General features: G+C 43.1%; 1 protein-coding gene and 1 long non-coding RNA gene across 4 annotated transcripts in view; one reads left to right on the top strand and one right to left on the bottom strand.

Moving 5' to 3' along the window:
- LOC122572421 overlaps window positions 1-3,989 on the top strand; it is a 10,359-nt gene extending 6,370 nt beyond the window's left edge. The window contains exon 3 of the long non-coding RNA XR_006318448.1: window positions 2,077-3,989. This is a non-coding gene — a long non-coding RNA (uncharacterized LOC122572421). The remainder of the gene's footprint in view (window positions 1-2,076) is intronic.
- The window catches only part of LOC122572420 (fringe glycosyltransferase), a 118,153-nt gene that overhangs the window by 90,039 nt on the left and 13,399 nt on the right, over window positions 1-14,715 (bottom strand). For all 3 annotated transcript variants that reach the window (XM_043737362.1, XM_043737361.1, XM_043737360.1), the window contains one exon: window positions 12,135-12,237. In XM_043737362.1, the coding sequence (XP_043593297.1) occupies window positions 12,135-12,237 (103 nt within the window). The remainder of the gene's footprint in view (window positions 1-12,134; window positions 12,238-14,715) is intronic.

Here is a 14,715-nt window from a genome sequence, read left to right as displayed (position 1 = left end):
TATAAAGTTGTTGGAATAAACACTATTCTATACCTGTTAATTCAGTGTAATTTCAGTTGAACCACCCCTATTATCGTAACAGAAATCAGGGGATCGATCATTTCGTGGCGTCGATTATTTAATCGTAACGGGAATTTACGACTCCCGTTGACGTGCCTTCTCGCGATCGCGTCTCTCCGCGAATGGTCGACGAAACATTGTGTGAAATGAAAAAATTAGTATTAAATTACGTTAAAAAATAAGTAATTAGCATTTACGAAAGATCGTAAAAGATATATAGGACGCGATAGAGCTGCGACACTGTCAATGTGTATCAGCATTAATTTTGACACGGTTACGCAACGATCGATTCGACTGGCCGCGAGGCTCACGGTCCGACGGACCAGCGTCATCCGAATCAATTGGCTACGATCAGGTCGGGTCAAATCGATTAAACGATCGATCGTCGGCCTGCCATCTAAAACAATGCCACTGTAGCGTGAGCCGTGGTATTCAACTTTGAAAACGTTCCTCGATTTAACCAGAAATTTGGCAAATCCGCGTTTGAAAACTAAAAACTGAAAGCTAAATTTTCTATTACGATTTTCTATGTATAGGTTCGTCCGGGATTCGAGTCTATCGTCAAATTCTACAAAAGAAGACCCATATGCCAGGAAAAGGAAGCGAAATTAACCAAAAGAAGTCATATTTTCTAAATATGCGTAGGTATAAATCTACCCATCGAGTTGCAAATTGCATGGAAAAAGGAATATCGCAGAGAAAGAAGGCGAAATTTCCGAAAGTTGAGATTCAAATTTTCCACGTAGAAAATCTACCACCTGCCCGAGCTTCTATATTCCATCAAAAGAGAAGCAAAGAGGATCTGTATCCCAGGAGAAGAGGGCGAAATTTTCCAAAATTACGATCTAAATTTCGTACACAGCGTACAAATCCACTCGGCAAGCTCCGCGTTCTAAAAAGAACAAGAAAATCTACCTCCGCGAAGAAAAGTCAAAATTAGCCACGAAAAATCGATGCCACGTTTCCTACCTTCGCGAGTAGATCTGCTCGTCGAGTTCTAAATCAAAGCGAAGGAGACAAAATTTGCGAAAGTCGAATGCCAAATTACCTAAATACGAACGCAGCTGGAAAATTTGAAATTCCAAAGCAAAAGAAAGAAACGTAACGTCTGTCTGTCGACGAAACGTCGGCGGAGGTGCACCAGAGGCGCATTCCTATCGGACATTAGCATTTCTGCGACGCGTATCGAGTCGAGAGGCTGGTCGCGTGCAACCAGGAACAAAAGGCGACACTGGCGAGCGGCCAGCGGTGATCCTACGTGAACAATTCCCCACCCATCGTGCTCGTGTGCTTTATTCCAGTCGAGAAATAATATTCTCCTCGGGGACAGATTCCGGGAACGTCGTGAGATCACCGAATTCGTATCACGTAGACGTAGACGACGAAGGGGACGTCGTTCGTCGATACACCTGCCACCGGGCGACACGTAGTACGCGTTCCAACCTCGTAGTCATGTGCTCAACGTTCCACGTTTTCCGGCCCATTATGCCAGTTTCTTCACGAGGATTAAGGGAAAGTTGGAGCAACAGCGTGCCGAATATTCTTCCTTCCTTTCTTTCTTTTCTCGTCGTTTCGCCTTTTCTTTATTTCTATCTGCAAGACAGACGCATCTCGTTCTTCCTCTACGACCACAAGGTTTATTTCATACGGAACGACGTCGAATTTTATTTCATACGGAACGATGCGAATTTTTATTCCGGACGAAACGAATAAAACTTTACGTTTTATTCGACGAAAACCAATCGAGGAATTGAGAAAACTCAATCCGTTGTTTCGTTCCCTTTTCACCGTGACATAAAACGCGGAAGAGAAGGCTGGCGTATATAAATGAAAATTCAAGCGCATTTCCGATCTTCCACTTTCCTAAACCTTATTCGTCAAACCTTGCGCCACCATCGCCGATAATTTTCATTCTCCACCGCGATAACGACTACCTAACTATCGATCTACGAACGATGCTAACACGCCCCATTTTTATACGACGCCTTCAATTTACTGGCTACTTTTGCTTTCCAGGAACGTCGTTGCGGCCGAACGACGTACGAAAAAAGATGATTAACGATTACAAAAAAGCAGCGATCAAGCACCGTGCAAGTTTCTCGAATCCAGCCGATTTCTCGATCTCCGCAAACTTTGTCACCGATTGTCCAAAAGATTCTCCTTCTGACAGAATGGCGCAACATCTCGCAACGACGATCGACGTCTAATAAAAAGAGAATCGTTAACGGAGCGTCGGTGACCGAGCAGCGTGGACAGGAGAACGGCGGATCTCGATGAAGGAAGAAAAGGGGAGGTCCGGGCCGCGTCCCTAAACGCTTATTATGCGGCATTACTGGCAGCCCCCTGCCTATATGTATAATACTAAGTCACGCGAGCATTCACCGTTCCGAGGAACCTCGTGTCCAGGAGCGGAGCAAGTTTTTTTGCGGGTTCCGCCCGTAATTGCGGACACGCAGGATATCCCCGGGATCCTCGGCCTCCCCGAGCAACCCGAACACCACAAGAACAGGCGTTCGATGCCTCGTCGGTTATGAAACGGTTGCATTACGGCAACTGTCCATGTACGTCGCGTCCTTGCTCGTTTACACGTTCTTCGCGTACTGGAATTTCATTGCACGAGCAGTTCGCAGCGTTACAGGGCGAAACTATACTTTTTGATATTTTTAAAATTTTAACACCGGACCGTCTGTCTGCGTGATCGACGCTTGTACAATTTCATTCATTTTTTTTTAGTCTCTGTTTCGTCAAGACGATTCGACGGTTCGTGTTGTGATAAAAAGAGGTGACGAAGGTTGGAAAAACTCGTTTCCCCGTGCCTTTTTGTAGATAAGAGTAAGCGCGGTTTGCAATGGGACCAACAGACCGGATAGCGAAAACGTTCGACCGCTTATAGAAAGTTTTTATCGACATACTGTGTGTATGTAGATTGTACGTGAATGTATTCTGTCGTGTAAAACACTTTGAAATTTCTTAGCACTGTAACGAGATGCGAGAGGTCACGGGATACTTACGTCTAGCATAGGCTTCACAGAGATCAGCGAAGCGTTCCAACAGTCGGTCGTTGCATCAAATTCGATATCTCGTCCGAAATATGGAATAAAATGCAGAAGGGTGTAAAAGAATGCAAATAAAACGCACGCGAATTGAATGGCTGAATATAACGTTGAAATATAGAACGTTGAACAGTCTGAATTTTCAATTCTACAGAAGAAAAAAAGAAAAAACTTTCCAAGTCTTGAATACCAAATACAACGAAGCTATTTAAATTTCAAATATTACAAAAGGTAAGGAGATGCTGCTGAAAGGTAAAGTGCCGCGAGTGCAAGTCGCGAAATTTCTATATCTTTTAGACAGCTCGATAAACAAAGATTCCCGAGCCTCGAAGCCCACATTCTTCTTCTTTTTCTCTTCTTTTTTTTTCCTTTCTTTCAAGATAAGAACCTCGGATAAATATTGAAAGAACGATACCGCGGATATTCCTTATCGAACGGTTTCTTGTCAAAGAATCGCGCACGAAGGATTTCGGCGCCTGCGCACACAGGCGGTCGCGAAGGTTTCGAAAGAACGTGGCCGCGTTATTTGAACGAGGCGATACACGTATCGATGTACAAACCGCGGTTAGTGCCGGCTGAAACGCGATAAGACAACCTGAAATGCCGCACGCTCCTCGTCAACCGGCTCGCTGATCCTTTCACCGGCCACGAGCGGAATACCGAGATACGCTTCCACCTATAAATCACCGGTATCGTCGTTACCGATCTAAAATTCTATGGAGAACCAGCAACAATGGACGAACGGCAGCCGGACCACGGCCCGCTCGCGATACGTTTCGCGCGAGTACGCTTGCTCGAAATTTGTCCGAACCTGGATCGGTTGAAAGGAAAGACCCTTAAGCCCAGTTCGTGCCAACCTTACGTGGCAAACGATAAACCGAAATTATGTAGGCGATCGATTATATGCCGATTTTCACGTGTCTGTATGAGATTTAAATATATAAATAAATATATACAAAAATATTTATTTATTACAATTAACACGCATCTATATTCGAGCCCCGTGTCTTTAATTGCGCGTGCAAAAACGTCGCATAGATATTTGACAACTTTATCTACGATAGCTACGACTCGCGTGGACGAACTGATGCCACACACGTAATCGATTAGAACATCCAACGATAAGAGCGCTCTCTCCTCGGTTAAAACGTTACATAGCATCTTCATTTCTGGAGATATATCGAAATATTACGTTAAAAGCGTCTCTCTTTTACAGACAAGTGTTTTACAACGACGCATCTTTATGCAAAGATGAAACCTAATCTGTCGAACCTTGTGATGTTTATTTTGATAGAACAAAATGGATCATACGTAATTCGATAAAATGATGTAATATCGTAAACTATTATAATTAGTTTATCAATAGTAAATGGATTAAACAGATGTTAATTAAACAGGAAACAATGGTTATCTAAGATGAACTAATCGCAACAACGTATTATAATTAAGACAACCAGATAATTAATTAACAACTCTCGTCAACACAGATTCAACTCTCTCTCAACAACGCCAACAACACTATCTCGACAACGCAATCCGCGCTCTCTGGCTTCTCAACTCGTACTGCTGTCGATTCGTTTATGTCCCTTAGCAACCCCTTGTCTTTTGTCTTAGCCCCACCATGCTCCGCAACCGCTTGTTTATAATTTGCACGACACCCCCCAGCCCCCTCGTCCACGATACTACAATAATATAAAACGGAAAACGTTGTGCATCCATTGTTTCCTTATAAAACGAAAGAAACTGTTCTACCTAATATCTGAAGCACGTCGTGATCTTTTTTTTTTTAAATAAAGTATCACGTAATCTGTTGAATAACAAACTGGACAAAGAAAAACGAAAATGGTACAAAGAAAATGATAAAAACTTCAGCTTTCTCCAATCTCGAGGGGATAAAGTATTTTTATTAAGAAGAACAGAAGAACGAATTATTGTGTGCAAGCGGAACATTGTAATCCCATAAGAAAACCACACACACACACACACACATATATATATGATACAGAAGAACGAACCACAGAAAGAAAATTCAATCCAGCGCTTTTTGCTTAAAATGTCTTTCGCGCGAAACATTCGCGTGTATCGACCACGTGACAAATTGCGGAGATTTCTATAAGGAAGTTGATACACGGCGCCAGTGATCGGCAATCGGCGATGACTTAAGCGACTCCAAAGCAGGCTCGAGGAGGCAAAACCAAAGCGATTCTCGATGAAAGCGGTCGATGAAACGAGGTCGAGGCACGATGTCCCGGGGCGGATCGATGCTAGGGGATAAATCGATTTGGGACACGGACGCGGTTTAATCGATTCCGTTTCTGGTCGCGTATCCTTTGGTCGCGCGCAGCCTCGTCGAATTCCGATCACGCGGCCGCGACCGCCACGCGTAAAAAAGCCTTTATGTGCGCGCCCAACCGCGGACAAACTTCACAAGAAGCCTACCACACCACGCGTCGTCCCACGAATTACAATTTACAATTGCCTGGCCACTTTGATGGTCGAACTGACGAGATTCGAAATGTCCACGAAAAAGCCTCGGAAAAATATTTCAACACTCGTAGAAACATTTCACGCATACATTACACGAGACACGTTGGAATTTCGTTAACGTTGTTCGTTCAGCGAACTATGGGGGAAAAGTTCAAACCGATCGGAAAATTTGTATAGAAATTCAAGGATGTTTATCAAGAGTTAAAGTATACGAACGACGAATTATTCGTTAAGTTAGTGAGCCATAGTATTCGACGAGATCATCTTTCGTGATAATTATACGTTTAAAAGCGCTTTTCGTGCCGTGTAATTTGCATATACATTTTCAGATCGGTTGCACATTTTACCAGCACGCTAACGATACTCGTATGATTTTAAGAAATTTCATACAGCACACGCGATATACTTGCAACGATTTCGTGTGATAAGCGATCGAGTATCTTTGTGAAACACTGTACAAGCAGACCAGGAAGGAATTTGAGAGTGGAAAAATGCGCAAATTACACGTAACACAGCAAAGTACAACGTGAAAATCCGAAGGATAGTTCTCGATCTATTTAATATACGAAAGAAATCCGTGCTCAAGATCGGGTAAAAATATCAGATGTCAATTGATTTAGAGAAAATTTAAGCCGAAAAAATGCACAAAATACACGTAATACGCGAAAGTACGCATATCCGAGGGATAGTTCTCTCCCTGTTTAATATACGAAACGAACCCGTGCTCGTGATCTAGTTTTAGATCTAGCGCTTTAGTTGCAAAAATATGAATTTACGTAAATAGAACGTAGATGTTAATGGATTCGCAAGAAATCTAAGACAACATAAACGCACCGAACGCGCGCCATATACGAAACTGTACAACCAGCTATCCAACGCATATCGTATTCGTTATATCCAACGAATGGGACGAATCTTTCGTTGAAATCTGTCGCTTTAGTTACGTTCGTAAAGGCGTGACTACATAAACATCCGCGGTCCACTCGTAAGCACTGGATTCAGACACAGCTATTACTGCGCGCGTTTGAAAATTCCATGGAACTCGAAAGAAACCAAATTACACGGTAGTCCGACTGCCAGACACTCGTAAGTCCCACTCGAGGCACTCGAAGGTCTCGCAGAGAGCAACGCGGCGAAACGGAAGCTAAGCTGAATTAAAGAAGCTGCGCGTAAAAATTCTTCGACTCGACAACGTGAAAACGGGTTCGTTAACATATTCGTTTCGAGCGTGGCAAATAGGATCGGTGAACGAGCGCGTCCGTTCCGCGGCGTAAATCGCGCGAAATATCGACTCGTCGAATCGTCGAACAGCGACGAATCGTAAAAACACGCGGTACACTAGCGAATGCCCTCGAAAGCAGCTGCACGCATCACAAGGAATTCCATAAATTCGCGCGGCACCGTCGTACTTTTATCGATAGCGCGGATCTAAGTGGCGACGCGTAAAACGCTCGCATAATTGGACGAACGCGAACGTGCGAAATCGATGCCGATAATTTAACCAGGACGATAAGTAGCGGCCTCTCAGCCACGGAATCTCTGGCCTCCTCGTGAAAAAAATGAAGACATCTTCCTGCGGAGGATGGGTATTTCGTCGGTGCTTGTAAGATATCGTTCCTCCAGAGCTTAACACGTTGGCTATCACGAGCGTATCGCACGTATTTCGCCCTTGGAGCCGCGATAGACCGAGGAATATCGCACCGTAACGTCTAATTTTCGCAAAATGTTCCGTTCTATTTTCTTGCGTTTTCTCTCTGGCGATGTTATCCGAGCATCGTTCGTAATTCATCTTATTTTAAACATTCCAGAAAATTGAAGCATAGGCAGTTTTTAGATATTTGCTGTTGATATTCCACGTATAGAAATCTTATTGTTTCTCGCGTATTTCATAGCTTGCGTGGGTAACGAGTCGAAAATTTTGGATGCAAACGCTAATAAGAAGCAAGCAGTTAAATTCGATCATGTCGTCCGCTGAATCTTGTGGAGCATCGTCGGTTGTTTAAAGAAATATGTTCAAATTGGAGAACACGGGATTTTTCGCGGAAATACTCGAGTGATTATTTCGTAGAAATTTAAACTTGCGAAGGATTACAGCGAGAGGTACATACATATATTGCGCATTTGGCAGAGATTGTGTAAATTTTAACGCGTTAATAACGATCGAGATGCGAAGCTGATCCTCGAACAAGGATAAAAAATTGTTCGGAACGTTGTATGGAAAAGTGCAGGGATAAAAATATCCAGAGGAAATACATGTGGAAAAGCAAGAAGCCAGAAACCAAAGAAACGGTCGCAACAAATCATTTCCCTGGCCGATGACAAATATCCAGCGTAATCCAATAAGGACGAGGTTTCCAACGACCCGTCGAAAAGCGTATGAAACTTTCCGTGCTCCGATAAATCAAGCGCGCTCCTCCCTCGTGGACGCTCCCGGTCGTATATACAGAGGGTTGAAGTACACGAGCACGAAAGTAAAAACGAAAATAGGAAGGAAAATAAAAAGGAGGATTAAAACACACGTCGAGTGGCAACGAGAAAGAAGCTTCGAGGGGGAAAGAGTCGAAGGAAGAGAAGAAGAAGAAGAAGAAGAAGAAGAAGAAGAAGAAGACGAAGGAGAAGAGGGAGGAGGGTTGCGGACAAGAGGAAGAGGATCCCAGAAACAGGCGTGCAGGCTGCGAAGGAACGGGACAAGGAGGAACGAGCCCGCATGTGACATTCGAGACACTCGTCCGGCCTTTCTTCTTCGAACGCCCTTCGAAAGCCGAAGGAAGAAGCGAGAGAAAGATAGAAAAAGGGAGATTGAATCGTCTCCATCTCGGGCCAGCTGGTGCACACCTCTTCTTCCCTCTCGCTTAATCCCTTTCCAGCGTTCACTGCTCACGACGTCGACGACGACGACAACGACAACGACGAAGCACGGCTTTGGTCCTGTTCGTCCTTCGGCCCTGGCGTACCGTATTGTGGACTTTTCTCAAAGAGGACAAAAGGATTCGCTCGGCACGAATAGCACCGTGCCCATCCAGAGCACGTGTGCTGGCTGCTGGCCAGTTAGGGGAAAATACTGGTCAAAGGGACGCCGAAAGAGACCAATTAAACGTCCACGCCAGAGAATACAAGAGTTCCAGAGGGTTTGATGAGATTTTAGTAAATAAGTCGGAGAAAGGGATTGGTAAAGAGGCTGATGACTGCCTTTGTAGACACTCCACGTCCACGACAAGAGTGTTTCGGGCTTCTGTGGGAACTCGCGATCAAATATTTTTGTTAGGTCTTGCCTACATTTTTTTCTCCTCTTAAGAATATTAGATAAACTAAACGTTTCCTCGGTTCGAGTGGATGATATCTCGGGGTTTGTCGTCCCCGAAAATTGAATTTTTCCTAAATTTCAAACTACGTCGCGATGATTCTTCGTCGGACCGTTATCGCCATCTTATTGGTATCATCGACGTATTTAAATCGAGCTGGGGGACGAACGCGATCGAAAAATGGATTTTGTTGGTCGAAAGGACGCGTGGAAAGAGTGGCGATATTTCTAGATTCATCGTCGATTGAATTTTTCTTAACTTTATTAGTTCCACGTAGTAATGATTCTTCGTTAGACCGTTCTCAAAATTTCATCAACATTATCGAGGTATTTCAAGCAAGCTAGAGGATCGTGACGCAGGTATTTCGCTCGAGAATGGATTTTACTTGTCGAATGGACACGTAGAAAGAGCGATAATATTTCTAGATATGATCTTGATTATCAGTTGAATTCTTGTGCAATTTAATTCCACGTCGTAATGATTTTCCGTCAGAACGTTATCAGAATTCTATTGAAATTATCGACGTATTTAAATCAAAGTAAAGAACGATCGTGATCAAAGGATAAGGAATTAGCCAGACATTTCGCTTGAAAGTAGTTTTTTACGTTAAAACACGCGGAAAGAACGGATATACGGTAATGGTCTTTCCGTAGTCAGATTAACAGCTGCAATTACAGCTTGTTCTTCGTTCTCTGACTCCATATCCCTCTGGGGGCAAGGATCTCGCAGTTGCTCTTTGATCTTTGTACTTATCGCGGTTACATCGTTGGTGCGCTGGTTTACGCGTTTCACGTAAACACTCCAAGTAGCCGACGAGGGATTGTTATGGGAAAAAGTGGCTACCAAGAGATTCTCTTCCCGAAACCGGAAGTACCTTCGCTAGCCTTTCTCGATGTATCGACGATCAGGCGAATTAACTTCAACGAATAATAATAGTTTCGCCTGTAATAATTGATCTTTCAAACGTTCAAAACATAAACCTTGCTTTCGCCAATGTTCTACCCATTTTTTCCTAGCTAAACGTTTTTCTAATGTTTCTACTGACTTTTTTTTCTTTTTTTTTTTTTTTTGAGAAAACGTGAAATATTCTACGCGGATTGACAATGGAAGTTTGAAAGGAAGCTTTTATGCGATTATAAAATAAATAGAGAAAAAGGAAAGGGCTGGAAAAGACGGCAGAAGCGCGGTAATTGGTCCGCTACGACGACGGCCCCATTAGGCATGTTTTTTCAGTCAGGGATAATATTTTGACGCGACGATCGTGCCACCCTATCCAAACAAGAATATTCGACGGTCAAGCGGCAGCAATAACATCTCATTTGCAAACAAACGCTTTTCATGCTGGCCGGTTCGTCGTGTCGTTCCGCTTTCGAAAAATTTGACACCCTTTCCACGGCACCTGGAAACCAGAACGAAGAAAACCGACGGTCTTCCCTCGCTGAGAATCTTAAATAACCACGAAGGTCTATTTGGTCGAAGAGGAAAAATCTCCCAAGATTTCCCGATGAATCTTTATTTTTTCATTTTTTCATACTCGCCTTCGTCCCAAAGCAAACATAAATTTTCCAAAATCTACGACGTTTCTCCTGAACCACGTTGTTTGTAAAAATAAAGAAAAGAAGAAAGAAACGCTGTGATTAGCGGAAAGAAACCCGAGCCATCTTTGAAATCTCGAACATCTCCGTTCAGTCTTTTCAAAATTCCATAACTTCTAATATCTGAGAAACACACGTTTATCTACGGCATACAGAGACGTATTAAGAGCCTGTCGGAAAAAGCAGAGAAAATAAATTCCATCTAGCTAGGAAATAACCGTCTGTCGGAGCATTAGCGAGAACTTCAAACGTTCGTCTAGAAACCGCCCGAAAAGCAAACAATCAACGCAGATACGAATCTCAGGGTGCTCTAAAACTCTATAAGCTCTTCTCTTAATATGTGGAAGCATCTAACAGCTAAGGAGAGACTAATATTAGCCTCATATTTGTGGCTTATAAGTCCATAGGTATACCGTGTTCTCATTTACAAGTCTGATAGATATTTATATACACGTTTTATAGCCACGAGATAAAATAAAGAAATTGTTTTAACAAAACTTTGCTATCGCGAACGTTACATTTCAAACGAATAAGCGTTCGATTACATCGTCAATTTGTTATTATTTTGTCATTATATGCTTCGAATAATAAAAATACTCCCGCGGCGCCCTGAGCGGAACATGTGATTTCGGCGTGGCTGTCAAAGTGTTAATATAAATACTTCATATATTTACAATATAAATGCAAGAGTCCTGTATAATGTGAATACTCTAAGATTGTCGTGGTCATTTACGATTCGACGATACAATTCGAGGGCCGGACGTCGAACCATCTCTCGCAACACAGATTTAACGTGACATAGTTGGATCTCGAAGCTTATTGGATCAACAACCAATTCGACATCGAGAATACTATGAAACACCGGTATCGAGGTCTCTTCGATTCGAAAAAGAGGAGGAAAGGGGTAATTTAGCTGCGCGTGGTCCGGTTAACTCGCACGTATCGGACAAACTTGTCCCAGCGGAGGACGTCTAAGCACTCGTACCACGCGCACCAGCCTCGAACTGCCCATAGGAACAACCTGTTGTTGGGCCCGCTCGCCCTTTCGTGTTTCTACAAACCTTGTTTCGAGATATTCGGACTGTTCCACGAGAACAGAACCGGTCAATGGAACTAGGAAAGTCGTGAATTCGATAAACTTTCAACGAACGTGAGCAAAGTTCTTAGCTGAATTATAGCTAGCATTTGGTTAAACGTTATTTGGTTAAACACACTGTGTATCTATAGAAAAGCCTGTACGTGTTACCTCTCGGTCGTAGAGAGAATTCAATGTTCCGTTCGTTTAGACAGACAGCGTAGACGAAAGTAAGAAAACAAAACAATTAACTAACATTTATTGGCATTTGTATGTTTTTCTACAGACGAGACGTTGCGACGCCATCCGCAATTATTTTCCAATTATTTTGCGATATATCATAATTAAAATCGCTTTCTAAAATTCTATCGGGGTCATAAAAGACCAGTGTGACATTCTAACGTTAAAATTCCTACACCCAACGAACGTCGAAATATCATTCCGACCTCGCTTTCCCTCAAAATATCCCACTGTTTTTATTCTAACAAAAAACGCGATAGAAACACGATAAAAAATGGAAAAAGAAGTGGAAAAAAGTGTAACAATCGGAAATAGTACTCACTTCCGGCCGCTGTCGAGGAACCTGTCGAACTCGACGGACATTTTACAGCAGAGGGCCCGCCTGTTGTGCGAGGACGAGCACTTGGTGTTGATCATGTGGCCGTCTGCAATCAAACAGGGACACCAAGGTTCAGTGAGGGATAGTGGGCGATGTAATTAATTAAGAGGTTAATAATCATCCTCGTCGGTACAGAGGCTTAATTAATTCGGCTCGATCCTCGTCGCTCGTTTCTCTTCTCCTTCATCGGACGTGCTTTCGAGGGCACACCTCGATCATCGTGATACACGTCGTTCCACCTTCCAGCTACGGACGCTCCCACGATACGCGAGTATTTCAATTACGCTCCGCCAACAATACGCGACAATTAACCGTTCGAACCGCTCGCCGTAATTACACGGCCGCTTAATAATCGCGCAGAGGTCGACGAAGAGTAACTTGCAAGGATAAGATAAGAGAAAAAGGTCGCAAGTTTTACGGCGGGTTTCATCCTGGACCTCGGGTGATTAATACTTGGTAACAACAACGCTGATTCGATGATCGAACCCTTGCATAATAATCTGCTATCTATTAGTAGCTGCTCGTACTGTTAGCAAATCGACGAGTTACCAGTTGTAAGCTTCTTTTACACGGCACTTTCGTGTCTACTTTCTTTTTCTTTTCCTTTTCTTTTTTTTTTTTTTTGTAGATTTATCACAAATAGGATAATTAGCTTGACTCGTAGCTTGTACGATTTACGCGCGAAACGCGACGTTGTTGCTGTCGCGAATTTATCAATACCGATGTAACTTCCGATTTGCGACTTGTAAAACTTCGTTGTGCTAATTAGACACGGAATGTAATAATTACGCGCGCGCGGGGAATTTCCAGTTACGAAACGTATCTCGCTTATTTGTTTCTTTTATTTACTTAAACGAGTTTGCCTTTTTCTTTCCTTTGTATTCTACGGTACTTACACGCGGTGACGCCAGGTGCATACGAGCATACAAACATTTGTGCGATATAAATATCGATGAATAAAATACCAGTAGAAAATATAGAAAATATAAAAAAATATAAGCAAATATAGATGGGTATTTTGTATTGTATTATGCATATTGTGTCGTGTACGTAATTTTTGGTATTCGTTCCAAATATCCAAAGATTCTTCCAATAGAACAAAATGGATCGTATGTAGTTGAATAAAATAATATAGAAGAAAAAACACCATTGTGCATCTATTATTTCCTTGTGAAACGAAAGAAACTTTGGGGCCAACCTAACAGATCATACTCCGGTGGTATTCGTCAAAATATGAACTTTTACGTACGTACGGAATCTGTAACAGCAACGTTCGATGAACTTGTGTCAATTTCGACAATTTCCTCGTAGGAAATAAAAAAGGTGAAAAGCATCCGAAAATATTTCCTCTTGGAAATGTCTTGGAAACTGAGAAGAATTCGGAGCAACGTGGCTTCACGTGTTCCCCTGCGGCGAAACTGACGCATCAGTTGGCCGCGTGGGTGGACGCAGCCAACAACAGGGAGGATAATACCGGGCACGGAAGGACTTAAGGAGGAGGGGATGAGCACGCGAGCCCTCGGGCACCGTCCGACATTTGACCTCACCACGCGCTCTGCACCGGTTTGCACCTCCACCACGGGCCCCTTTCTACCTGCCTCGCGTAATCCACCCTTGTTCCTTCGTCCGCCGAGATTACCGCCATATTCACGAACCGGCGGAATTGGATCAGTGGAGCAAAAAATTACATTCCTTTTCTCCCCACCTTATTTCGTATTTCTAGTGAAAATTTTTCATATTCGCGAGAATATAAAATACGTTGCACGCGTTACACGCGTAGCTTCATATCTACTCTGCAACGCTTCAACAGCTTAGACGAAGCTCGTTGTTAATTTAGTGGCTCTACACATTGAACACTCGCAAACTATGCGGAGCAACATATTGGGAAAATAATACATTGACAAATTGGCGCTTTCCTCTTTAAATCCTCTTTAATCGTTCTAAAACCTTCTTTAAATCGTTGTAAAACAACAATGTAAAAGTTTACCTATTGCTCCTCACTGTTTACGGTTTTTTGCTCGGTTGATGCGAGTTCATGTTCGTGCAAGAGGATTGCGAGAAACATTTGCTCCTAGGCACCGTGATAATGTTGCAAACTTGTGTCGATCGTGAGCCACGACAGCGTGTCGCATGACCCGTGCCCCTGCTGTTTACATCTTATTGTTAGACGTTGCTTATAGCTCAGCTAAAGTTCGGTTAATCAGCCGCTATAAAAATTTCGTTCGTGAAAACGAAGTTTGTGGAAACGGAGCTCCATTGTATTCCCATAACTTTTTCTCGCTTCTTGCGAGAGATTTACGATTGTAAAATCGACGAGAGAAATATCCTGCTTTTGTACTCGTGTTCGATGGAAGAATTCCGTTTAGAAGTTGGAATTAGTTTTCGTTAGAAGTTAAGACTTTCGCGCGTGGCCGAGATGTCGGGTCGAATGAAGGCGATCGATCGATCTGTCCCCTCGGAAACCGGTCGCAGAATCTGCTGCAAGGTGGAATCTGGTTCAGCCTGATCGACACGCGGCGCCGCT

The sequence above is a fragment of the Bombus pyrosoma genome, linkage group LG11, assembly GCF_014825855.1.
Source record: "Bombus pyrosoma isolate SC7728 linkage group LG11, ASM1482585v1, whole genome shotgun sequence".
Lineage (NCBI taxonomy): Eukaryota > Metazoa > Arthropoda > Insecta > Hymenoptera > Apidae > Bombus > Bombus pyrosoma.
Note: the sequence above shows the minus strand (reverse complement) of the source record. Positions and strands in the feature narration are given on the sequence as shown.